This window comes from Anabrus simplex, chromosome 2 (assembly GCF_040414725.1).
Source record: "Anabrus simplex isolate iqAnaSimp1 chromosome 2, ASM4041472v1, whole genome shotgun sequence".
NCBI lineage: Eukaryota > Metazoa > Arthropoda > Insecta > Orthoptera > Tettigoniidae > Anabrus > Anabrus simplex.
The window spans coordinates 1,134,239,640-1,134,266,408 of record NC_090266.1 but is presented as its reverse complement, the minus strand read 5'-3'; the positions used below and the strand labels follow the sequence as shown (position 1 = coordinate 1,134,266,408).

Below are 26,769 nucleotides of genomic sequence, written 5' to 3'. Positions count from 1 at the left end.
TCCTTTAAAAATAAACACATATTTTTTTGTTTTTGGAAAATCCCAATAGGAAGGGTGAAAAAGGGTGAAAAATGGGTTGAATGCCTTTAATGAGGATACTTAATCTCAGAAACTGAAGAATTTACAGACCTGAAAATTGGTATTTGGGACCTCCTTTTAAAGAAACACATGTATTTTTTGTTTTTGGAAAATCCAATCAATGGGGGGGGGGGAAGGGGGGTGAATTTTTAAAATGAGTGTATGTGTATCTCAAAACTTTTAAAGTCTACAGATGTAAAAATTGGTATTTAGAATCCATTTTAAAAATAAAGAAACATATTTTTTGTTTTTGGAAAATCCCAATAGGAAGGGTGAAAAAGTGGTTGAATGCCTTAAATTAGGATACTTATATCTCAGAAACAGAAGATATTAAAGACCTGAAACTTGGTATTTGGGATCTCCTTTGGAAATAAACACGTATTTTTTTGTTTTTGGAAAATCCAATTAATGGGGGTTGAACAGTAGTGACAAATTGGGGTGAATTTTTAGAAAGACTATATCTACAGTATATCTCAGAAACTTAAAATGTTACAGACGTAAAAATTGGTATTTTGGAATCTCCTGTAAAAGTAAAGAAACATTGGTGATTTGTTTTTGGAAACTCCACTTAAGGGGAAGTATAAAGGGGGTGAAATATTAAAATGAGCATTTCTACAGTATATCTCAAAAACATGTTACCGAACTGAAAAATAGTATTTTTATCTCTATTAAAATATAGAAACATGTATTTCTTGTTTTCTGAAAAACCACTTGGGTGGAGGGGTAAAAGTGACTGAAAATGGGGTTGAATTCTTTTAATTATGATACTGATATCTCAAAAGCTGAAGATGTTACAAACGTGAAATTTGGTATTTGGAACCTCCTTCAAAAATAAAGAAATACGTATTTTTTGTTTCGGAAATCCACTTAAAGGAGGGGGGGGGGGAGAATTGAAAAATTAGTTGAATTATTTGTATGAGGATACTATTATTTCAAAAATGAAAGATTTTGCAGATGTGAAAATTGGTATTTGGAATAAGCTTTAAAATTGAAAAAACACGTATTATCGGAAAATCCAATGAAGGGGGAGGTGAAAGAATTGAAAAATTAATTGAATTGATTGTATGAGGATACATACATCTAATAAAAACTAAAGTTGTTACAGACGTGAAAATTGGCATTTGGATCTCCTTAAAAAAAAGTTTTTGGGGGAAATCATCTTGGGAGCGTGGGTGAAAAGGAGTTTAATTCCTTTTATGAAGACACATATCTCAAAAACTGAAGATTTTAGAGTTGTGATAGTTGGTATTTAGAAGATTCTTTACTATTAAAGAAACAAGTACTTTTTGCCGGAAAATTCACTTAAGGGGGAGGGGGGGAGTGTGAAAGGAAGTGAAAAAAGTTAATTCTTTTTTATGGGGATATTTGTATCTCGGAACTGAAGGTAACAGACGTGGGCATTGGTATTTGGAATCTCCTTTAAACATAAAGAAACACCTTTCTTTTGGGGGGGGGGGTGTAAATCAACTTAATGGCAGTGGGATGAAAAACAAGTTGAGACCAACTGATTTTAATGCTCATAATGTCCTTTTCTTGATCATAAACTGATCATTTTTAATCTTTCGTAGTTTCGTTTTCAAGAGCCATCTTTTCCTTTGGAGAACAAAATGTTTAGATTACTGTAGATTCTCCGGGCATATAAATAAAAATTTGAACACATTTGAAATAAACGATAGGAATGATAGTAACTGTGCAGTTGTTCACTTCTATAATATGGTCGATAATGCACGGAAGTATATCACTCGTGTCGCCAGAAACCTCGCGCACTTGCCTACGTGCGACGATTGTGCTGGTCACATTGTCAGCAATGACAGTGGTAGTAGATGTAATTTACTGCCAAGTAGTGGTCTTGCATCTTGCTGTAGGGTCCATAATATCAATATCAATAATAATAATAATAATAATAATAATAATAATAATAATTGTACCGGGCGGTACACCTCTACACCGTTTATTTAAAAGTTGCGCCAGTTGAAACTCCTCTTCTGGAGGAAGGTTGAACTTTATCTATTCTATTAATTCTCTACTTTCTCAGAAGATGTCACCACGTGGAAAATTTTGAGTTTTTGAACTGTGTCACTTTTGATGTGTTTTTGTTTCGCTTGAAGTAAGAAGTGTGAACTTTCTCTTCTAGAGGACACTACTGAAGATCAACAATAGCGCACCCTAGTGCGGAGTCAAAGAACTATTTTGTTGGAGAAATTTTTATTTCAAAAGTTTGTTTCTTGTTAAATTTCTTTCTGTTATTGTTTAAGTTGGCTGTATACCCCTCTCTTTCCCCTTGTTTTGCATGTAGCCAATCCCGAATTTCTTAAATTAATTTCTATCCAATCAGATGTATCTTCCCCCAACTTGAATCTATTGCGGGGTCCTATCCAATAAAAACATTGTGGGCGGGTGTTTTCATTCCCCTAACGCCTAGAAACTTCCGCGAGAGTATATAAACTGCTGATTTTGGGGTCTCCGGGCCACTTCTGTTCCATCTTTCAGTGTATGAAGTACATAGCAGGAGGCGGGAAGCGCCTCTTTCTTCTTCAGCAGTTCAACACCAGGTAATGGCCTATTAATAACTTCTTTTCTTGCTAGGTCGGCAGGTTAACACTCGCGGCGGGTTCGAAGCATTTCCATCATGTAACCTTTTCCTAAAATGTAATTACTCTTTTCATCTTTTTCTTGTAAAGCTACATATTGGGATAGAGAGTGCTACCCTCTCGAGCTCCCACTCACATTTGTTTTGAGGTGAACTTATTTTCTCAAACTATTCTTCGTTTATGTAATGTAAAGTGTTCTTCTCTAAGTCACCTCTGTAGTATGGGATTAGCCCTTGTGTTAGCGGCCCAGAGCCAGATTAGGTTTTAAAAACAAAGTGTATTAGGAGTGCAAGATCGCCTCCTCTCAAATTGTTATTCTAGAGGTCATGTAATCAACCTTCTTTTCATGTAATAGACCTCAGTAGGTTGGGTATTTTACCCCTGTGAATACGTCCTTAGAGGACAGCTTGAAGGTAGAGTTTGGTGTGGCCTTGTGATAGGCTTACAATTTTGAGAGCGGATCGCTCTTTGAAATTTGTTTCTGTATGCCTCGTGCAGGCTTTGTGTGTAATGTTTGGAGCCAGTGCTCCTGGGCATGAATGGGGTTTTCTGCCCCTTGGCTAAAATTTTTTTTGGAGTAAGGCGGGGCTGATGGCCCAAGAGTTATGAAGTAAGGGCACTGAGCCCGAATCCAGTAATATTGTACCTACATTTTTGCTACTCTGTACCTGTTATGATTGTTATCTCTTGTTTTTGAAAAGAAAATATAACCTAGTTAAATTTTAAATTAATTTTATATTGCACGTTAATTTCGTAGCTTGAAACCCATTCACACCCGCACCTTCTTTCACCTCTACCTACCACGGATATCTCCGTAACAATAATAATAATAATAATAATAATAATAATAATAATAATAATAATAATAATAATAACCTAAATTCAACTAATACCACCCACCCTAATAATAATAATAATAATAATGTTCTGGACCATCGTCAGAATGTGCGGACCATGCTGGAAACGGGTCCTGGCTGGGTAATGACTACGATTGCAGTCCGGCTGCGGGTTCAGTACCACCAAGGCACCCAAGACGACACCACGCCAGATCTCCTCAAGGATTTGATCCATATAAAAAAATGCTTATAGGAAAAGATGGCAAAGATTTAGGGACCCAACTGACTGGGTGGCATACCTGAACCTAGCCTGGGAAGTACGAAATCGATTGCTGGAAAGAAAGATTGAAAAATGGGAGGAAATTTGCCGTTAACTTTCAGGAAACGAGTCTGATCACAAATTTTGGCGGATTCTCTCAGAAAATTAGTCAGATCGTGAATTTCGGTGGATTATATATAAAACGTTAAGCATTAAATTATAAATTTTGGTATAATACCATAGCGAAGCACGGGTATCTTGCTAGTGCTGCATATTGTTGAGTGTTTGTGTGGTGTGCAGTCGGACATTTGTCTTTTCATAGTTCCTTTAATTCATTGGTTAGCCCGTTTTTCCAATAAGTTGCAAAAATATCTTGGTACACTCTGACCCTAAATAATTTTTGTGAAAACATAAATTCCAGAAACTCTCAAACCTCTTTCCATGAATTGAGTCCCTCAGTTTACCAAATAAATGGTAATCGAAGGTTGCCAAATCAGGTTTCTAAGGCGGGTGTGGCAGTCTTTCTTGTTCCTTCGTGGGCAACTGTGAACATCCTTGGAACTCACCTGGAATAAACCTTTTTGCTGTTTCAGTATGCTGCACACGCTTGTTTTCACAGGTCCCATTTGGTGGAAATTTTATTCGCAGATACACGTTTGTTGTTCAAAGTGCTGACTACTGTCGACTGTTCGTGTTGGTGTGTAGTTGCCTTTGCAAGAAGAACTTGGAATCTTGACATGCCTATTGCTGTCCTTTAATCTTTGTACTCAGGGAATTATTGCAGTGTGATCGACAGTCACCTCCATACACCCATTTCAACCCCTTGTGAATATGTCCCATGGCCTCATCTCATGACACCTCAATAAAAGCATGTTACTTTGATGAACATCGAGCACAGGGGCCATCTTGAACAAGTGCTACAACTGCACCATGTGTAGTAACTGGTTGAACTAAATCCTAATGCAAGTAGTAATGTATAAACTCAATAAATTGCAAAGGTGTACAAAAAAGATTGTTCTTATAAAAGCATTTGTAGTGCATTAATTTTGAAGTGACCCTTGTATACAGTGTGCTCCCAAAAATGTGGGAAGTAATCAAGGTGTGGATAACAAACCCCAAAACAACACAAAAATGTCCCTATGAACATACACCCTATGGTCAATCATTTACGAATTATGCCTGTTTTTGTTATCAGTTGCAATGGAGGGAATATTAATATATTAATATTATTAATATAATTAATTATTAATATTAATGTATTAATATTTCATATTAATTTTGGAGTCATGAATTCTGTCTTAGAGTTGCATATCATTTAATTCATAATCTATCACTAGAAGTTCCATGATATCTGCTCTTCCTCTACGGCCAAATTAACTTACGATTCTCTCGGTTATAAAGTTGTGCACGATTCCCAACAAAACTTGAAAATATGCTGTTCAGTAACCAAAATTTTGTACAATGATGTATCACTGCTGGTACACAAACATGGCTACAGTTTCTCGAAGTTAGATGTGCCACGTAGGGTTATCACCAATAATTCCAGTAAAACTTTAGAATGCCTGTAATTCGTAAATAATTGACCAAAGGACATATAGCATGAAATAAATTTAATGGTTAAAATAGTACATTAATAATGGAAATACTCAAGAACAGAATGTGCCAGTATATCACAAAAACAGGACATACATTCAAACGAATTGTTTTTGTTGTTGTGTGTTAGGAAAAATGATCAGAGCATAATTAGGACTGTGGCTGAGCATGATACATTCAAGATTAATTACCATAGACCAGTAGCCAAACACTGAGATTCCAAGTACCAGACGAATGTAGTTAGTGATATAAATTATGTCTTAATGCTTCAGTCATCACTCTGTAGACCAACAGTGCTCCACATTACTCAAGTCCATGCTATCCTCTTAATTTCTAAGTAACAAGCTGCCTTGCTCTTGCCTTGGTTTACTCATACTGTTGTTACTCCACATATTTTTCCCCAAAACACAAAACTGTATATCTGAAGATATGGCTTATGAACCTGTCTTGTACTCTGTTCAAGTTTTTCAAAATTGTTCTCTTCTTAGCACTTAATTTAGTGCATCAATCCACTCATCTCAGTTTCAGCTTTCTTCTATAACACTACAATTCAAATTCTTTCATTCTGGACTAGTTGCTATCCACTTCGATACAAGGGGGTAACAATAATGTACAACCAAACTTTCAGGACAAATTTCTTACAAGTAGAAGAAGTAAATTGGGTATATGGACATGAGTCCAGAAATGCTTTCTAAGTTCCTAGAACTTGTTTTCTACAACTCTACATAATACATTAGTGATGGGAAACAAACAAGAACACATCAGCATACCCTGTTCAAAATGCTCCTCTGTTAGCATTGATGATTATGATGATGCTTGTTGTTCATTGGCCCCTAATGGTACGAAATGAGACAAAAAGTAATCACAATTTAAAAGTCCAAAATCATCCACTGACCAGAATTCTTAACATGGTGACGAAGAATGAAGGGATTGATATGAATTTAAAACAATCAGTGGATCTGACCCGCAATGCCCCACATTCCCAGAAACTAGTGTTAAACAATAGTAGTACTGACCAAGGGACTGCTTCTAATGCACAATCCTGAACTGATGATGCTTGTAATCTAAAGGGGTCCAAAATCCAGGTCATCGGCTCCTCATAATGGTATTTATCGCTAGGAAAGTAGAACCATGGTATTTGTCATGTTGCAGTACTAATCAAAAGTAGCGTAGACTCGCGGAATTCCACACATTATGGTACTACTCACAGGTAATGTAATGCGCACAGGTAACACAGACCTATAGCGCTTCTCATACTGTGGCGCCATTTACAGGCAACACAAACCAATGGTGTTCCTCACATAGGTGTACTAATCACAGGTAATGTAAAAGCCACCCTGATTCACACACTGTCACTAATAATCACAAACCTACTGTGTACCTAACATAGCGGTACTACGCGCAAGCAAAGGTGACCCATGGTGTTCCTCGGGTGATGGTACTAATTACAAGTAGTCTCATGGTTCTAATTCGATCATCCCTTGGTTGCCCCTTTTAGTTGCCTCTTATGAGCAGGAGATACTGTGGGTGTATTCTTTGCCTATGTCCCCCACCCACAGGGGGATATGTGTTTGGACCGCGAGAGCTATTTTATTTCGCTCAAGTCTGCTGGCAAGCCGGTTAGGACCCCCCCTATCCGCCACCTGGAACGCGCCACGTGGGCATATCACCTCTTCCCCTGCCAAGCCAGCGTAGTAGGTTCGTGGCATTAGCATTGATTCATGCATCAACCCACTGTCCAGGGATACATCAGCATATCCAGAATTCAGTTTCCTAATCTCCTAAAAATAGCTAAAGTTATCCCAGTCTTTAAAAGTGGAAATTTACACGATTTACATAACTACAGACCAATATCAATACTTACTTTTATTTCAAAAATATTTGAATGTGCTATGAAAGATCGGCTTACTAAATTTTTAATCAAATATAACTTGTTAAATAATGCACAACATGGGTTCAGAGCTGGCAGAAGTACTTTGTCTGCTTTATCACATTTTACACAGTTGGTCGTAAATGCTCTTGATAATGATGAAACTGTGATAGGACTATTTCTTGACCTTTCAAAGGCATTTGATACTGTTGATCATGAAATATTGTTGCAAAATGATATCAGATTGGAGTTAGAGGAATTGTTAATGACTGGTTTAGATCATACCTGAATAAACGATCCCAGTTTGTTGAAATTACACATTGTAACAGTAAAGGGCATAATGAGACATATCACTCTCAGGTAAAAAGCATAGACTTAGGTATTCCGCAGGGTAGTATTTTGGGGCCTGTTCTTTTTTTGATCTATGTGAATGGTCTTCCTCACAATAATCAAGTAGAAACAGCAGTTCTGTGTGCTGATGATACAAACAATTATTAATAATCCTGACCCTACGTCTATAGAAACTACAGCAAATACAGTCCTGTCTAGGTTAGAATTATGGTTCAGGAAAAACAAATTAACATTGAACTTTAAAAAGACCCAATACATGGAATTCAAGGCATCTAACTACCATGACAAAACTGCAAAAGAAACACAACCTTATATTAAATGCAAATGCAATTGAAAATACGTTGACCACAAAAATTTAGGTGTCCATATAGATGAAAAATTAAGATGGGATTGTCATATTAAAAAAATAGGGAAGTCTCTGAGTTCTGTTTGTTTTGCCTTAAGGATTGTGTCTAATAGTTGTAGTGAAGAATATATTAGAATAGCATATTTTGGATATTTCCATTCAATCATCACTTATGCTATTGGTCTCTGGGGGCTGCTACAAATCAAATCTTGATGTTATATTTCGAATACAGAAACGAGCTATCAGAATTATATTGAGACGTAACAGGTTAGATCATTGCAGACCATTATTTAAGAGACTAAGGATACTCCCAGTACCAAGTATATACATCATGCAATGCATTCTACATGTGAAAAAAAATATTGATCACTTCAGAAAGAATTTTGACAATCACAATTACCAGACGCGAACAAGAAATAATATTTTTATCGAGCACAAGAGTAAAACCATTGCCTTGAGACATGTAGACTCTGTTGGAATCAGATTGTATAATAAGCTTCCAAATATGATTAAAGATATTAGTCCCATCAGTTCATTTACCACAGCTTTAAAAAATCTCCTGCTAAGTAGCTGCTTCTCCAGTACAGAAGAATACATGATGAAGTGCTGGTAATGATGCTACTACTTATTAACTTGTAATCTAGTATATAGCCTTAAAAATATGTTAATGTCACATTGACTATGTTCACATTATTAACACCACACCAATATATTTTTATTTTGTCTTGTAAATATTGGTTATTAATATTATTTCAAAAAATTAAGATGTGCTGTCCTAACATTGAAGTATGTGGTGTTTCTGTTTTTCTTCTTTTTTCAAAATGTTCATTGTTGTGCATATATTATTGTTAGTATTAGGAAATCACTTGAAAACTCCTATACTGTTGACATATTTCAAAATATGTAATTGTACAGTCTATGGAAGCTAAATAAATGAGTGAATGAATTCAATGCGACGGTGGGCTGATGCTATCAATGCTAACGAAGGGGATTTTGAACATTTCATGTGGTATGCTGGTACGTTCTGTTCCTTTGTGTTTCCCATGATTAATGTACTATGTAGAGTTGTAAAACATGAGTTCTAACATGGAAATAAAACATTTCTAGACCCATGTCCATAAAACATAATTTCTTCTTCTACATGTGAGGAATGTGCCCTGAAAGTTTGGCTGTACGTTAGTGTTACCCCCTATAAATGCCACACATCACTTTCAAAAACCACTTCCCAATACATTCAGATTGATATAAAAATGTATACAGCCTGTAAACATCTTTCAATAACCACAAAGTTTGTAAGTATGTCTACCCCTTAGTCCTGTTTCTGATATGGGGTCGAGATGAAGCGAGATTAAGTGGATGATGGTGAATGAAATTGGTTAAAGAGATGGCCCATGAATAGGAACTGTCCTGGCATTTGCCTGGAAGTGAAATTGGGAAACTATAGAAAACCATCTCAGGACAGCTGACAGTGGGGTTCCAACTCATCTCCTAAATGCAGAGCTGTAGCACATTAACACTCATGGCCACTATGCTCTATAAGTAAGTAAGTAAGTAAGTAAGTAAGTAAGTAAGTAAGTAAGTAAGTAAGGAAGTAAGTAAGTAAATTTGTGTCCCCGTCCCGAGGTGGTGCTGCTCTTTTGAGATACACCCCCAGTGGAGGTGAGCTACATATACCTTCTTAACCCAAGAACTGTTGACTGTGTCTGACAGTCGGTGTGACTGTTTCTCAATTGTTATCATTTGTCTGACAGATGGCTGGGAAAACCATCATAATTCATAAGATACGCAACAGATGGCAGGAGCAGTATGTTTAACAGGTATTGGAAGATTGATCTTCCTTTTGAAAGAATCTGCGAATCACCAATAGCATTTATATGAAAGGCAGACGCTGTTTTATCTTTACACTTCAAGGTATTATCAGCGCAGCAACATGATGTCTGTTTATGTTGACGATAATGAAACTGAAAGACCCATTTATTAAGATAGAGACAGTGATGATTATTACTCCGTGGAAGATAATATGAAGAGTTTGTCAGATGACAAAACTGAAACTGTGAGTGAAGTGGGTACATCATCACAGGGTGTCCCAAAATCCTGGGACTCCTCATATGTTGATCAGTTCCCAGGTTCTACAACAGGTGTTCACACAACCAGAAATGTAGGTATTGAAGGTATTAGTGTGTACTGGTATCATTTAGAACCTCCAGAGAGCAATTTTCCTGGAAAGAGTTTCTCATTTAGCATCCAGGACCCAGAAATATGCCTCCCTGTAATGCAGGGTATGATAACACTAGTCCACCAAGCTGGTATTCCTGAAAAATGATGAGGTAAACTTTTTGTTTATTTAAAAAAAGGAACTAATGCTCTGGATCCCAACATAAGCTTATAATGTGCATATTAGTACATAAATAATGCTTTCAGTCACAGCTCTGAATCATTTCAGCCACTAGGATTTTTTTAAATTGTTTAAGTACTTTTCACATATGACCCACTGTTATTAATTTAATGTTTTTGTTGCTTACATCACATTTAAACTGGTATTTCTATGCTTTAAAATGATATACAACAAAATTCTACTAGGGTTAACCACATACCAGTAATCCTGCCAATTTAAATTTATGGCAGTACCAGGAATCGAACCCAGGCTTCCAAGAACAGCAGCTAACAGCACTAACTGTTTTGCTACAAAGGTGGACACAAAAGCTGGTGAACATATGCACTGTGCAATGATACATGCACATACAAGTGTGCTTCAGTCACTCTTCATGTAGATTATCTGAATATCCCCTTAACAAAGCATATGCTATATGACATGTGCAATATTTGCCAAGCATATTTATGAGTGGTAGTCATGGTGAGAACACATGCAAGATAATAGGAACAACTGATGGAATGAAGAGAGGCCATGTAACTGAATTGTGGGAGGTAGGGTGGCTAAGCAAATTGCAAGTCATTTGGGCTGTTTGAAATTCATAGCTAGATTGTGTTAGGAGTAACACACAGATGAAAGTACCCATGCATTGTAGACTGGTTCTGGATGCCCCAACAGACTACCAAGGAAGAGGCCCATTTGATTTTTAGATAGGCACAAACAGATGCAATGGCTTCTCACTCAGAGATATGTTGCAGCTTCACTAAGGAATCTTATCTTTAAAAGAAGCTATTTCCTGGTGCCCAATACTGGCAAATATGTGATCTCAACCTGTATGTTCTCTACCATTAATGAATCAACATCGTTGCCATTGTTTATAGTGGTTCAGCAGAGAACTACGGTGCTATAAACTGGCACTGTATTGTCTTAAGCGATGAATTGTGCTTTTGTTTGCGAGCAGATATCCTCCATGCCAGGGTTTGGAGGACTGCAGGTGAGCACAACAATCCCTGAATCACTTTACAATGGCACATGTCTTGTCTGAACAGTAGCACATTGAGTAAATCATACCCTTTCAAGCAGAGTGCTCAGGAGCAATTCTCCAGCAAAATAACACTCACCTAACACAGCTTTGGCTAGCACTAACTTGTTTGTTCTTGCTCATCGAACATGTGCAATCAGATGGTACTTTCCTCCATGTAGAAGCATTTGTGATTTAGAAAGGATACTGTTGCTGCTACATCCGTGGACAAATTGAACACAGGATAACATAGTCTGTTTGATTTCAAGTCTGCATGCATTGCCAGTCATTTGGACTGTTTGAACTTCTTAGTTAGATGCATCCAGGTATGAGAATATCTAAATATAAGGATTTTGTGTATTGGAAAGGTGGTTCATTAATTATAATAATAATTTGATACTCTGAACTCCAATACGGTTGGAAAATGAGATTTATATCTTGTAATGAGAATATCTGTCGAGGTATTAAAGGTTACCTTATTTTGTGCTATAGACCAGTGGTATTCAAACATTTTTGTAGCGTACCCCCAGAATCCACTTGTTTTACCTTTGAACCCCCTGAAGTACGAGTATATTGTGATTATACCAGAAATAACAAATTATTGTTGCTGAATGCCAAATACACTGAAGAAAATGGAAATTGCAACACCCAGAAGGAGTGGTGCTACATTGCTGCAATTGAACATGCAGGACGAGTGTTCAGTTGTGATTCGATGATTACACTTTCAGATCCCTCTGACTGCAAGTTTGGACAACAATCAATACAGGATGTGCCCACCACGTGCTGCAATACAATGATGAATTTGTCGAGGCATGGAGTCATTAAGGCCCTGGATCGCTTCCTGAGGAATTGTGGCCCATGCTTGCTGCACTGCACGGGTCAGTTGTTCCAGAGTTGTGGGTGGCTGAGGACGGTTGGCCAGTTATCGACCCATCATGTCCCAAACATGCTCAATAGGACTGAGGTCCGAGGATCTGGCGGACCATTCTAAGGTTGTGAAGTCGTGGAGAGCTTCTCTGGAGATGCGTGCAGTGTGAACCCAGCATTGTTCTGCTGAAACATCCCATTAGCAATGTTCGCCATCATAGGGACAACCACTGGATTGAGTACCCTACCAACGTACTGTCGAGCAGTCATAGTGCCCTCAACAAGCACTAATTGTGATTTCACATTAAAGCCAATAGCTCCCCAGACCATAATGCTTGGTGTTGGCCCTGTGTGCCTCTCGACAATAAGATCTGGGCGGTCCCCTCTCTCCGGTACGTCGGCGCACACGATTCCGGCGATCACTGCGGGCAAGACAGAAGCGCGATTCATCACTAAAGACGACCCTATGCCATTCGTCGACCCATGTCGATCTTTCTCGACACCAGGCCAGGCTTACACGTCGCTGTTGTGGAGTCAATGGAACACCTTCTGCAGGGGCACGGGCTCGTAAGCCAGCTGCACGCAGGCGATTACCAACTGTTTGTTGTGTAACGTGGGGTGACACAGCTGCTCGAATTTGTGCTGCTGTTGCATGGGGTTCCATCCGGGCCATCCAAATGATGCGGCGATCCTCTCTCACATTTGTCTGTCGCGCTGGGCCTGTGCCAGGTCTACGAGTGTGGGTACCTTCATTTGACCACTGCTGCCATACACGTTGTACCGTAGATGCCTGTCGGCCAACACGTGCAGCGACAGTCCTTAGCGATAATCCAGCCTCACACAGCCCAATTATCCGAGCCCTCTCAAGCGACGACAGTTGTTGATAGCGTGCTCTTCTCTGTCGTCGAGGCACGCTTGACGGGGAACACTTCACTGCACAGACTGCAAGTCAACTACGCTACACCAGAGTCTGTATACTGGAGTTGATTCCTCCGTGACCAATTGCATGGGGAAACCTGTAGCAACAATCCAATGGGTCAGAAACTTTGATGGTTTACATACCTACAGGGCATCGTTCCTTATCTTGAAAATCAACACAAACGACCAATGCCTTCATAGTGTTGCAATTTCCATTTTCTTAAGTGTAATATTATCTATAATCATCACTTTCCGCAGCTTATCCCGTTTGCGTAGAGGTCCCTGCATGCACTGAGGCATGAAGGAGTTGTGGCTGAGGATTTAAGGTCGCATGCCCTTCCCAACACCATAGGATTTTCCATTGAGAATCCCACCCCAACACCAGGAATCAAACCATGGTCGCCGGCATGACAGGCAAGCAGCTAAGCTGTTACACCACACACTTCCCCAATAATAACAAAAATGTAATGTCGTTGCTGAGCAAATGAAACCTCGTAACTCCTTCGAAGTAAAAGTTTACAGATGAAGCCCACAAACTGAGCAGTCACCAATAGCCTGAGAACTGTTCTTGGCATTATTCAAACACTGAAGTCTTCTATTCTCTTCTCAGGCAACGCGGCAAGCCTTCACAAGACAGATGGAGAAACATGGTTTCCTTGTGAGTGGAATTACTTTTTCATTGCCTACTGAACACACACACACACACACATAAGTAATAATTCAACAATTACTAATGTACTATATACACTGTTACTTAAAAAAATTTGAAATGGCTTTTGAAACAAAATTTAAAAAAAAGAGCAATGCAGTATAAGTAAGCATTTTTACATAGTCAATGGGAGGTGCAGACTGACACATTTTAGAGTGAATAGTTCGAAAAGAGGACTCTGTTTAGTGGTAGACAAAACACTACATCAAAACACTATTTTACTGAAAATGAGCTGGCTCAACTCTTTTTTCAACTGCTCACTAAAACAGTCAGAAGCTATGATAAATTTGTGTACCCCTGGAGACAACCCCGCGTACCCCTAGTGGTATGCATACCACACTTTAAATACAACTGTAGTAGACTAAACAAAGCCCCAATGCAATGACTTCTCTCTTGTCTGTGCCATAACACAAATTTTTTTTGAATCCAACTGTTTCGTCTTGGTGCAAATTTTTTTGTCACTGAATATATATTATGCATCAAAATTTTAAATGACAAAATTTCAGAAAGATTTATCTTGCTCAGTAGCAAAGTTGATATGTCTATTTGCATACAATTCCTGCACTTTTCTTTATGATATACATATACATACTCTCCACATTAAGTTCTTTACTGCTTGAATCTCAATCAAGTTTAGAAACAACAGATATATTGAATATACGCATTACTGTGGAGTTTAATAAAAAAATTGCCTTAATAAGTATCAATGCACACTACCTACCTCTAGAAAGGGTACTGTTGCTTCTGGAGCGTGGAGTCTTAGGGGAAGATGGGGCTGAGGAGAGATCTGAAGAAGGTAAAGGAGGAGGAGGAGGAGCATTATCATTTCCACGTGTTCTGGACCTCATCTGCAGTCCTTCATCATCCGAACTAAGCTCCGAGTCATCTGCAATTTATGAAGTTGCAACAACAAAACATGATCAATTGAGTAAATAAATGAAGATCAATTAATTAAAGACAGATCATAAGAAGGAACAGACAAGTGCACAAACTGTACTAGTTACACTTACAGCAGACAAGTAGCAAAAGATAACTGTTACAAGCAGAACAACGACAACAAAAAATAAACATACAGTTATATATTTATTATCTTGAACAAAATACAGTTTCACAAATATTCAGAAATTAAAATTAATAAAAATATACATTCACCATTCAAGTACATTAATACTTCTGTTATAATAAACACCAAACTATACACAATATATATATATTTATTATATAAACAATCAACAATGGGATCTTTGGAATATCAGACTCTGACTCAAAGAAACATGACAACACACAAAATGAAGTAAAAACATTCTCTAATGTGCTTTAAAGCCTCTTTCACCACAACATTTATGCTTTTAACGAAAGAGAAGCTTTTTTAAACAAATTTTGTTTATACGTCAGTTAGTCTAAAGTGTAATTGGCAGCAAACATCGATTTTTGCCTTCCTTTTTTTTAAATTTTTATTTTTTATTACAGCTATTCAAAATTTATCTCTAGACCAAAGTATATTACAACAGTATGTTGACATGCTTTCAATGAACAGGTCTGAGGTCTAATCTGTTGAAAAGAGTATTCATTATTAAAAACTATCCTGTGACTTGTGATTGGTCCAGTGAGTTAGCACCCATATTATATTGTTGTCAAGTAAAAGTACTTTGTGGTAGAGAACCATTCACAGCCAAAATCATAATCTCTAGATTAATATTCAAATTATGGCAATGGTTTAGTTTCCATTAAATATTTCATTGTCTTATAACTGAATCTAAATAACAAAAGGAAAGGAAATCTAAAACAACTCCCATAGACATACATATTGCTAATTACTTCTTAATCAGCACAGTTTTAGCATTAACATATTACTGTCTAAATTACTGAAAAAATGTTCTCAAAAAATCTTTGTACAGTAGTATCAGTAACTGTAAAGCTACATAATTATATGAACAAACAAGTGAAATATAAATAGGATTCTTATATTCAGATACGGTATTCTTTTTTTCCCCTCTGTTGTACAATGTATTATCAAGTAACTCTCTAGAATCATACTCAACCCTAGGGATATTATTTCTGAATTAATGCAAATGTACATGTAAAACAAGAGATGAGATTCCATTCCTCACTATACATCTAAAACTGACCAGGATAGTTCAATCCAATGAGGCACTAGCTGTGAAGGTGTTTAAAATCCCATCATTCATCCTGAAAATGGTTTCACATTTCCATATCAAGTGTTTGCTGATATGATACTCTTCTTATATTTGCTGGGCTAAATGCCTCAGACGGATGAGGCACTGGCCTTCTGACCCCAACTTGGCAGGTTCGATCCAGGCTTAATCCGGTGGTATTTGAAAGTGCTCAAATACATCAGCCTTGTATTGGTAATTTACTGGTATGAAAAAGAACTCCTGCAGGACAAAATTCCAGCACCTTGGCATCTTCAAACCCATAAAAGTAGTTTGTGGCACGTAAAGCCATTATTATTATTATTATTATTATTATTATTATTATTATTATTATTATTATTATTATTATTACACTTCTTATATCCCAACACTAGTTCCTATTAACTTCAAATATTTTATACCTGTACACAATAACGCACATTATTAGACATATTTCACTACCTGCACTCACTCAGGGCTGTTAATTAAATATCTGAAGAAACAAACTGACTTTGCTGTACGAGAGCAAAAGACTTGGCCATAGAGGGTAAGAGAAGTAGAGTGAGACTAAAGCGTCTATGGTTGACTTTTTTTTTTATTGATTACTTGATTGAGACACAATCAGAGAGCAATAAATATGTTTAAATTATTATCACTAGTGAGCATACGACCAACCCTCCTCTAACACACACATTTCTACCACAAGAAATCAAGTTCCTAGCTTACAGCAAGGATTTATGCCTTTGTAAAATGATTCCAATATCATCATCATTATTCGATATACTCATTTTGGAGCATCATGAGACACACACGCACACACACCCCTCCCCCCGATTTTGTCATTGCTGGTCACATCTTGGCTGTAGTGTTGCCATCCTGGACGATCTTCAGTTTTCCCCAGGGCACACTGGAAAGTCTTCACTTTTCCCATCCATTTGGTTGCAGTCCTTCCCCGTGGTCGAATGCCCTCAACCTTCCCTTCTATGATCAACTTCTCTAGATTTTCCAAGCCTCGATGCCTTTTCTATCTAGAGCCAGGTCTCACAGCCATATGAGAAAACAGAGAACAGAAGTGTTTCAACAAGACAGATCTTTGTATTATTAGTAATACCTCTGTTCTTCCAATCTTCATTCATTTCATCACAGCGACTCATCCTAGCAAAATCCTTGTCCTTATCTCTCTCTCAGAACTTCTTTTTCGCTGATTGTTGACCCAAGGTTTAAGAGTCGTGCACTACATCCAGGTCTTTCTAACAGCCTGTGAGCTTGATCTGCGCAGCTCTATCAGTCACCATGAGTTTGGAATAACTGAGGTTGAACTCCAGTCCATACTCCAGACTCACATTCTTCACTCTTGTTAGAATATCTGAATGCTCTTCCTCACTGCTGGAAAGCAGGGTGATATCATCAGCAAAGTGAAAGTTCCAATATAGGGAAAGAAAACTGCCTTGTTTAACCACTAGCAGAATCATCACCACTCCTCATTCACTATTGTGGTCCTACCAATATTGCGTTTTGTAAGACTGTTTTTCGCTAGGTCCATCCTTCTTGTTCCTGGTCTTCCTTGACCTTTCCTTCCTCCCAACTGCAGTTCCAAACTCTGTCTTTTCTTCCTTTCTTTCTCATACTGTTCCTCTCCGTCTTATAATTCAACTTCCCCACTTTAACTGATTTCCTTATGTCTTCAGTTTTAATTCCATCCCTTCTTGTCTTCTGAACCATGCTCCTCAGAAACTTCATTTCATCTGCCTGGAAAATGCTTTTATCAGTTTTTATCCTAGGCCAAGTCTCTGCCCCATACATTGTTATGGGGATGGAATATATCTTGTAAATTATTTCCTTGCCTCCACTGGAATATCTTTATTCCATAGCAGGTTTCATACACTGTGGTAGAAATCATTTCTCTTTTGTATTCTGCTGCTGATTTCCACATCCAGTCTAGCATTTTCCATTAATTCACTTCCTAATTAGTACTTCTAGATCCTTACCTCAAATTTTACCTCCATAGCATAACAGTTAGCACTATTAGCTGCCATCCTCAACAGCCTGGATTCAATTCCTGGTAGGCTACTGCCAGAAATTCAAGATTGTCAGGAGGGCTGGAATGTGGTTAAAATGGTACATGCAGCTCGCCTCCATTGGGGGTATGTCCTCAGACAAGAATTTACTTTTTACCTCCAATTTTTATTCTTTCTCATCCTTCCCTCTTGCCTCCCTTACCATTGTTTACTCTTCTATGCACTGATCTTCATTCCTCACTATTTAATCTTTCCACATAATTAATGGTGTATGGCCTCTGGAGAGGCCTGGTGCAGGTCTTTCGAGTTGATGCCTTATTGCCTTATAGGCGACCTCCCTGTCTGTGAGGAAGAATTCTAATGCTGAAGGGGACACACACACATCCGGCCCCCAAGCCATTAGAATTAGCCGATGAAGGTTAATATCACCAACCTGGCTGGGAATCAAACCCGAGAACCCTTGGATCAATGTCAGCACGCTAATCATGTAGCCATGGAGCCGGACAATGTTTCTAATGAGGCTGCTCAACTTTTCCTGTAGCTCATACTCATCCCTGATCACACCACCATCAGTAAAGAGCATTACATGTTTGTTCCTTCATAAGCTTTCCTTGCTTCCTTAATAATCTTGCCCACTATCAGGATAAATAGCAAAGGTGACAAAACACTTCCTTGTCTCAGACCTGTTTCTATTTTAAACCAACCTGTGTTACCAGCATTCATTTTCACACAACTGCAACATTTGTAATACAGTGGTCTAATCATTTCTACTACTGGCATATCTTTACCCACATTTTTCCACATCAGGGTTTTCCAAACCTTTCTCAGAGTACACTGTCACAGGCCTTTTCTACATATCCCTTTTCTTTTCCACAATCTGTCTCATGATAAAGATTGATTGTGTTTGGGAGTGGGAACCCCATTTTAATAACAGCCTGCAATGAATTCTAATGTGGTTCTGTCTCAGAAATTCTTGTTTAATAGCCATACAAAATAACTCCCAATTCAGGTGAATGTGCACGCATACTTTATGTTTACGCAGAACTCAGCTGATGCTCACGGAGGAAAAGCGAGTGGGGGTGGTGAATGGACATTTCCTTTATCACTCAGCTGGTGTAGTATTGATGAAAAAGAGACACCTACAGACTTCATCCCCCATCACTTACTCTTCACACTATATAAATCTAACGTATTGATGAAAAAGAGATACCTACAGACTGCTTCCCCCATCACTTACTCTTCACACTCTACAAATCTAAGTTTTTAAAGACGAAAGTCTTATTTCTAACTGATATTTTATAGGTATAACCCTATTATATTCCGTACTGAATCATATACTTTAGGGACTAGTTTCATTACTATGGTGTCATTCCAATTTGAGCACAGACTAAAAGAGTGTCTGAAGAATAGCAGGCAATATCAAAATTATGACGAGTTATCTTGTTCATATTCATTTTAATCTTCTATGTTTTGCAAGAGAAGAGGATAGAGAGTGAGAAATACTTGACTCCATTTCATTACAGGTAGAGCTGCTAATCGTTCATGACTTGTTTACCTTCTTACAGTCATACAGATCTTATTGGTGTATAAAAAATTTACTAAAAATTTCTCATAATATGGGTAGTTGTTTCAGACTTCCTCAAACTTCTTTAATAAAATATATTTCAAAGAAAGAAAGAAAGAAAGAAAGAAAGAAAGAAAGAAAGAAAGGAACTGACACTTGAGATAAAAGAAAGTAAATGTGAAGGACAGACAAGAAAAGAAATTACAAGAGAGAAAAGACTGACATGTTTCAGAAAGGAAGAGTTAAAAATAACTTTTAGCCTTTCTCTGACAATTAAAAGTAACGCCCTTCTTTAGCTACATTACATATAAACATATAAAATATAAACATATAGTAGTATATCATTTTGAGGGTAAGCTTGATTATTTCACTTAGGTATTTGGCATTGTTAAAACACTCATTACTCCATGAAACTTACATTAACTAATTCACCACTTTCACATCATATGAAGAATAACCTTGCATTGTTATTGTAAAATGAATAACACAAGAATCCACACTGTAGCTTCAAGCAATACAATGTATAATATGCTTGACATACGAACACTAGGCGTAACAATTTTGCAGTATAGCACCAAGAACAACTCAACTTCATGTGCACACTAGCTGATTGGTTGAAGGATGTAAATTCTCATGTAAGTTATTGCAACACAGGTCCATAACCAGGAATAACAGAGCTACAAAATATATAATCTGCTTTCAACATACAGCATATTGAGCCAAAGCTTTGTATGTTACAAATTAGGTAAAAAATAAAATAATTTAAATTACAAGCTTGTTTAACTTCCTCGTGAATAAAAATGAGAATATTAAAATGATGTAGAGCGAATCATACACCTATGATGGGTTCAGATACTGTAGTAGAAACAGTAACACACCTCTTGATAGTACAAGAGAGAACTTTTTCAGTCTTCTTGCAACAGATTAATTGGTGAAATTACGAACCTTCCCTAAACTTAGTAGTATAACTGAAGCTACTCCAGAATTTATTGTCAGAATTTGAAATCACTCACAAGCGATTTCTAAAACTGAAAAAAAATCATTCTAAGAACTATATAAAAATACTGTATTCTAAAGAATGGACGTTACAGAAATGTAAAACCCTCGACACTGAGTTACACGAGACAAATATCAAAATGTTTCAATTTATTCCTAGTATGGACCACAATAGTTCAGAAATGTGTCAGTTATGCAAGTGAGGTAGATAATGTTTACAAGTTGAAATGACCACAGAAGTGTGTCCATGTGCTGTAGCTCAGCAAGTAACAATAACACGACTATCTGTACTGAATCAAGCTCTAACTTCATGAATTTTAACCTCTTCAAATAAATACAACAGTGAAATGCTAAACTATATTGTATTAATAATAAAGAATATTTTATTCCAAATAAAAAGAAGATGAAATGTTGGATGTCACCAGACATTCCAGTTCTTAAGTGATTGAGTCAACGAACTATGCCAGACACACCAAGGTATAAGAGGTCTACACATTCAGCTCATGATAAAAGCTGAAATGTTCCAGCTCAAAATAAACAATTAATTTTTAAGTCCATAGATATAAATTAGTAGTACTTTTGCAAAAAAAAAAAAAAAAAATATGTATACATCATTCATTATATGAAAAGCTATTCTGTAAAGTATTTCTAATGAAATTTTAAAATTCCTTCCTTTCAGTAAATCAAACAGTTATGCTAAAATCACTGGAGTGCCTATCTTTTTGATTCCATATCTGATAATAGCAAAGTATGTTCTCCTGAAAGCATGTTGAAACCTTGCTTCAGTTGTTATAGGATAACATTAGGATACAAGATGTTGCAATATGATCAGAATTTGAAAAGTTGTCAATATGCAGGTTTTTCAACCAATTAAAACTAAATAATCCTGTAGGGTATTCACATAAGGAATACAGTATATTGTGTGTGAAGACCACTATAAGCTGTGTCCAAATCATGATTTCAACTTCTTAACACAACCATAATATTGTATTTATAAATCTTATTTTAAAACCCTGACCTGCTTCTGACAATATAATGTAACATGTAACAGGAATTAAAGTGTGCATTTCCTTAATTATTTTATGATCAGATATGGGCACATAAAATAATCACTAAGAGACATTTTTAGTACAAATTCAATAGTTTTAAGCACATAAAAAATGTATTTGTATTGAGAAAGAATGTAGAAAAATAATTTACCTCATAATAAAGAACAGCAATGTAAAACTACCCTTGCATGATCCTTCATCCCACAAGATTCAAGTAGTGAACTTAGCCAGATTAAAGTCCACACCTCATTCTCATCCTCCTCTTATTTCCGAACTTCTTATACTGTACTTAAATCACGTTTCAGTCTCCACTTCTTCTCTCACTGATAAAGACCACTTAATGTCTATCTTGTGTCTGTCTCAATAAGAAAGATTTCCGTTTTTCTTCTCCCTTCTAAGCAACTGGGAAAGAAATGGCATTTTCATCAAACACAAGTGTTACAACACATTACCATCCTTCTTGATGTTTTCTATAGCAATTAAATTCATAAATTGAATGACATGGTACTTATGTCCCAAGCACCCAAGTTCTTCTGGGATAATAGAATGTTGTCTCTCAGGGGTTAAAGGCTATTACATTACATTGAAGCACCTTTAAATGCCAATCAACTCAGAAAGAATCAAATTAGAAATTATGGACTTAGAAGACAAGCTCATAAGCAACTAAACCACATGAGCACATGTCATTTTCCTAACAATTTATAAAGTTATGGAAAAACTGAAATAATGGAGTCCTCCTCAATTGTAATAAACCAGATAAAGAAAGATCTTTTTAAAGAGGATAAACGTAGCTGACATTCCACCTTATTTCATGTTATTTATGATCTGATCTTCTCCAGCAGTGAAATATTGTGGAGTTTACAACACACGTGTAACTGTGTTACCCTACAGTGTATTCTTGCTCTTGTTATTCACAGTTCATTGAAATACTACCAATAGTGTCATTTTGCCTTTATCTTGTGGTAGTAAAATCAACTTTTGTCTAAGTAATAAATAATGCAAGAAACGATAACTTTCATGAAAATCTTACACCATGTGGACACGTCTATTTCGTACTTCACTTAGAATCCATTAACACATGATAGACATCACAAAACACAGTACACAGAGGGGTTAATGCAACGCCACATTCCCAAGCTAGCGAGTTGGCTGGACAAACACAAAGCACAACACAGCTAGAAGTAGCGGAATTCACCTTTCTTGCCGAGTCTCTCTTTACGCACCCAGTCGGCTGGAGCGGGAGGAGGGATTGGTGGAGACCTTGTAGGCCGAGCATCCCCTCCACTTCCACCTTCACCACGAGGCGAATCCTGCACATGGAACAAAATGTTACAATATCTGAACATAATAACAAAACAGTTAAGGAAAAGTTATAAAATAATAATAATAATTCTTGGAAATCATAACCATTACAAAATTAGTCGCATCTTTTTTTTTCTGTCTTCTTTTTAAAAAAATCAAATATATCAGCTGATCAAAAGCTGAAAAATCTTTGTTTTTTGATTATACCTTTCCAGAGAGGAATTACAATAAGCATTCTATGGTGTAATTTTGGAGGCCATTAAAGCCTTGATCAAAGAATTATGCTGCACTACCAATATAAGCATGTAAAGTATCTGTATTCACCTGGCCAGGGTAATGGCGGTCGTAACCGCGGGGTGGAGCATATAAGGGATTACTGAATACATCACTGGGCTCTCCTGCACCTGGCTGATAAGGGGTCACAATGGTGTGTGGTACATGTGCAACCTGACCCCTGCTGTTGCGTGCCTTCCACCACTTCCGACTGTCATCAACCACCTGGAAAGAAATTCTGTCTCAATACAATCTGAATTTCTTAAAACTATTTAGTAAGTTGGTGGTTGTACAAAGGCAAAATTCCCAACCTCAAGATATTCTCCTCGGATGACAGTCAGTTCCTTGTCGTTGTTAGCAGTCCGAGGATATGTGACTTGTACTATCTTTGTTCCTCTGGAGCGCAAGTCTTCAAGCCAGCGTGCCTGAGCTCTCTCAAACCTTTGTTGTCCTTCTCCACCTCCATTGCGCTCAATTGAGTCAGCCGAGATATCGCTACGAGCACTGATGTCACGAGGGGACACTGGAACACTGCTTAATCCAGGTCCAGGTGGAAAATCATGGTCAGACCCACCAGGACTCTGTGACCGTTCCCTGATGCAAGAGATATGTTAACAGTTACACAATGCACAATAAATCAATCATCAGATATTGATAGAAAAGACAAGAAACAAAGTACACATGCCCAGACTGGCCAAACATACTGTTACATATACAGTAAAACCTCTCTATAATGGACACCTTCGGAACCAACAAAAATGTTCCTTAAAAAATAAGTAGGAATACATGTAACCCAAAATGTATATGTGACAAACTTTTGCATATTATTAGTATTGTACAGTATACTGTACTATATTTTGGCAATGGGCTGTACTCGAATGAGAAAGTTGTAGATGCGCTGCTGCAGAGACCTGAACACTTCTAAGGATACCATTTTTGAGCACACTCTACCATACACCTTGTTAAATTTAAGGCTATCATTCATATTTTTTAAACTTCTAATCATTATGTACCTGTAGCAATCTACAGTAAAATATTAATAACATATGAAAAAAATCCTTAATGTTCAGCTGGCTTGTACACTTTGGTTTAGCAATGAGATTTTCACTATATGCAATTATGTTTTGTATTAAATTTACACCTTTTCCATCATTTTGTGAACAATAGGATTCTTTCAGTCATTTAACAAAGCCCAGAGCCTCACTGTATGAGGTTATTGGCAGGACATCAATATACACATTTTCTTCAATGTTGGCATCAGTATCGCATTCACTACAGCTTTCATCGGAATCTTTGGTTCTGCCCTTCTTCGCTTGGATTGACTTAAGAATTGTTTTAGTACCTCCACTCTCACAGTCTGTTGGAATATCTGAATCAATTTTGGTATTTATAAGTGTTCACTTTACCCTGTAACCTGCTGCATTAATGAACTGTTGTGCTACTTCCATCCTATCAGAAATATTGAATTTCATTTCAGGATCTCTGCTAGTAGCAGGAAACCCAAGATTCAGAAAGAAGTAATAAACTGTTGAAACTATAACGTTTTCCCTGCAATGGATATCCAAGAAATTGCTTGTAAAACAATCAGTTCCTTTATCGGTGTTTGAAGGGTTCTTTCATTCCCACTAAGTTCTGATACAATGTGCATCGTCACTAACTGTCTCTGCACTAACTTGAAGTTCTGGATCACTCCCTAGTCGAGTGGCTGAGAAACTGTTACATGTGGTGGAAGGAAATATGATGACCTTCACACTTTGCAGCTTAATTATTGCATCTGGATGTGATGCTGCATTATTGAGGAATAGTAACACTTTTTTTCTCCTAGGATATCATTTTTTGTCTTGTAGGCCTAATCACCCTGTCAATACTTCCCTGATCATCCATGCTTTCCTATTCACTTTCCATTCAATGCCAAGCTTTTTAACATCCATGTTCTAGATGATGATGATGCTTGTTGTTTTAAGGGGCCTAACATCGAAGGTCATCAGCCCCACATCCATGTTCTTAAAACACCTTGGTTTTGGAGCATTCTCTATCACAAGGGGCTTCTCCCATTCTCAGCCCATACTTGCACATAACAGGACTGTAAGTAATTCCTTCACAACTTTTCCACCAGTACAAGGCTTTCCTTCGAAACAGAAAGTTTTTATAAGGTAAAGCATGAGAAAATAATCCAGTCTGATAGGCATTCAAAATATTTTCCAGAGAATTTCCATCTATGACTGAAGGTAATTTTTCTTACCACTTTTCAATAGTCTCCATATTAACACTGGATGATTCTCCCCAAATTTCTTGCAGAGCCTCACTGTATGAGGTTATTGGCAGTATTTCAATATTACATATAAAAGTTTTCCACCTATTCAATACATAGTTTTATTTACACTGCATGTATTTACATTACATGGGACTAGTTTCAACCCTGCTCAGGGTCAACATCAGCCATATTTAAACAATACACAACATTTGACGAAATCCTAAAACATGTTTCTAATAAGCAGTAAGAAGAACAGTATGAAACAAATATGTAATTAACACTATGATGTGTGGTTGAATTAGGTGAAGTGCTATGGTGCTAAAAATGTTGCATATGAAAGTGAAATATTATGAGTGACAATAGGCGAGCAATATATAATACAAGTACACAAATACGTTAAAAAGTCTGGATACAGAAGTACAAATGAGATGCTCTATGTTGTGGATAAACTTGAGTCGAATTTTTTAGACACATGCTGTTTCAGCTAGAATTCAGTAGGTCCTGGCAATACACTACGGTTGTGAACCGAGTGTTATGGTACTAGGACTGAACACGATATAACGTGACACTTATAATAAAAGTATACAAGTATGTACAAATGTTTGAGTAACAAATGTGTACATGACGCTCTCTAGAAGAATCTGTGGGGAGTTGATTATACACTGCATCAGCTTAAGCAGAAATTTTGATACTTGGTGTATTAGGTAACCAAGCTATGTTGATATGACTGCAGGATTGATTGTTGGAACTGTGCAGACTGAATATGAAGTTTTAGAATTCTTCTGGAGTTGTAAGTAGACACTGCGCGTGGTGATATGAATGGGTGGAACTCTCAGTTCATAGTGGAACTAATGGGACCTATTAAAATGGAGTCAATGTTGGCACCAGTACTGCATTCACTACCATTTCATTGGTCCCAACACAGGGACATTCTTGCATCTTATTTTACCAAACCACTCTAGCATTGTCTTGCCAATACAAAATCCACTACAGTTTTGAAACTGTTTCATAGACTGTTCACTGCCATTTAAATACCATTCTTTCATTAGCTCCTCTTGGTTTTTAAAAATTTCTGCTGCTTGTATCTTTACAACCTTAACCCTTTCCCGCCCGCATTTTCACTCCGCTTATCCCCAGGTTTCAACCTATTATTTAGCAAAAACTGAAACAGACCGTATTGTTTCAGAAAAAGTTAAATACAGTAAAAACTATTGGTCACAATGAATTCAAATTTTCAATGACATTAGAAAATATACCATCACATCCATTTTCTGTTTATTGAGTCATAATGTGTTCCCCCCCTCCCCCCCTCCTCGTGATACTCGACACAGAGACAGTCTGCATTTGTCA

General features: G+C 37.2%; 1 protein-coding gene across 2 annotated transcripts in view; it reads right to left on the bottom strand.

Annotated features, from left to right (window-relative positions):
* The window catches only part of LOC136864740 (epidermal growth factor receptor kinase substrate 8), a 368,916-nt gene that overhangs the window by 75,599 nt on the left and 266,548 nt on the right, over positions 1 to 26,769 (bottom strand). For both annotated transcript variants that reach the window (XM_067142087.2, XM_067142088.2), the window contains exons 12-15: positions 23,477 to 23,759; positions 23,217 to 23,390; positions 22,786 to 22,900; positions 14,532 to 14,696 (exon numbers count right to left, since the gene is read on the bottom strand). In XM_067142087.2, the coding sequence (XP_066998188.1) occupies positions 14,532 to 14,696; positions 22,786 to 22,900; positions 23,217 to 23,390; positions 23,477 to 23,759 (737 nt within the window). The remainder of the gene's footprint in view (positions 1 to 14,531; positions 14,697 to 22,785; positions 22,901 to 23,216; positions 23,391 to 23,476; positions 23,760 to 26,769) is intronic.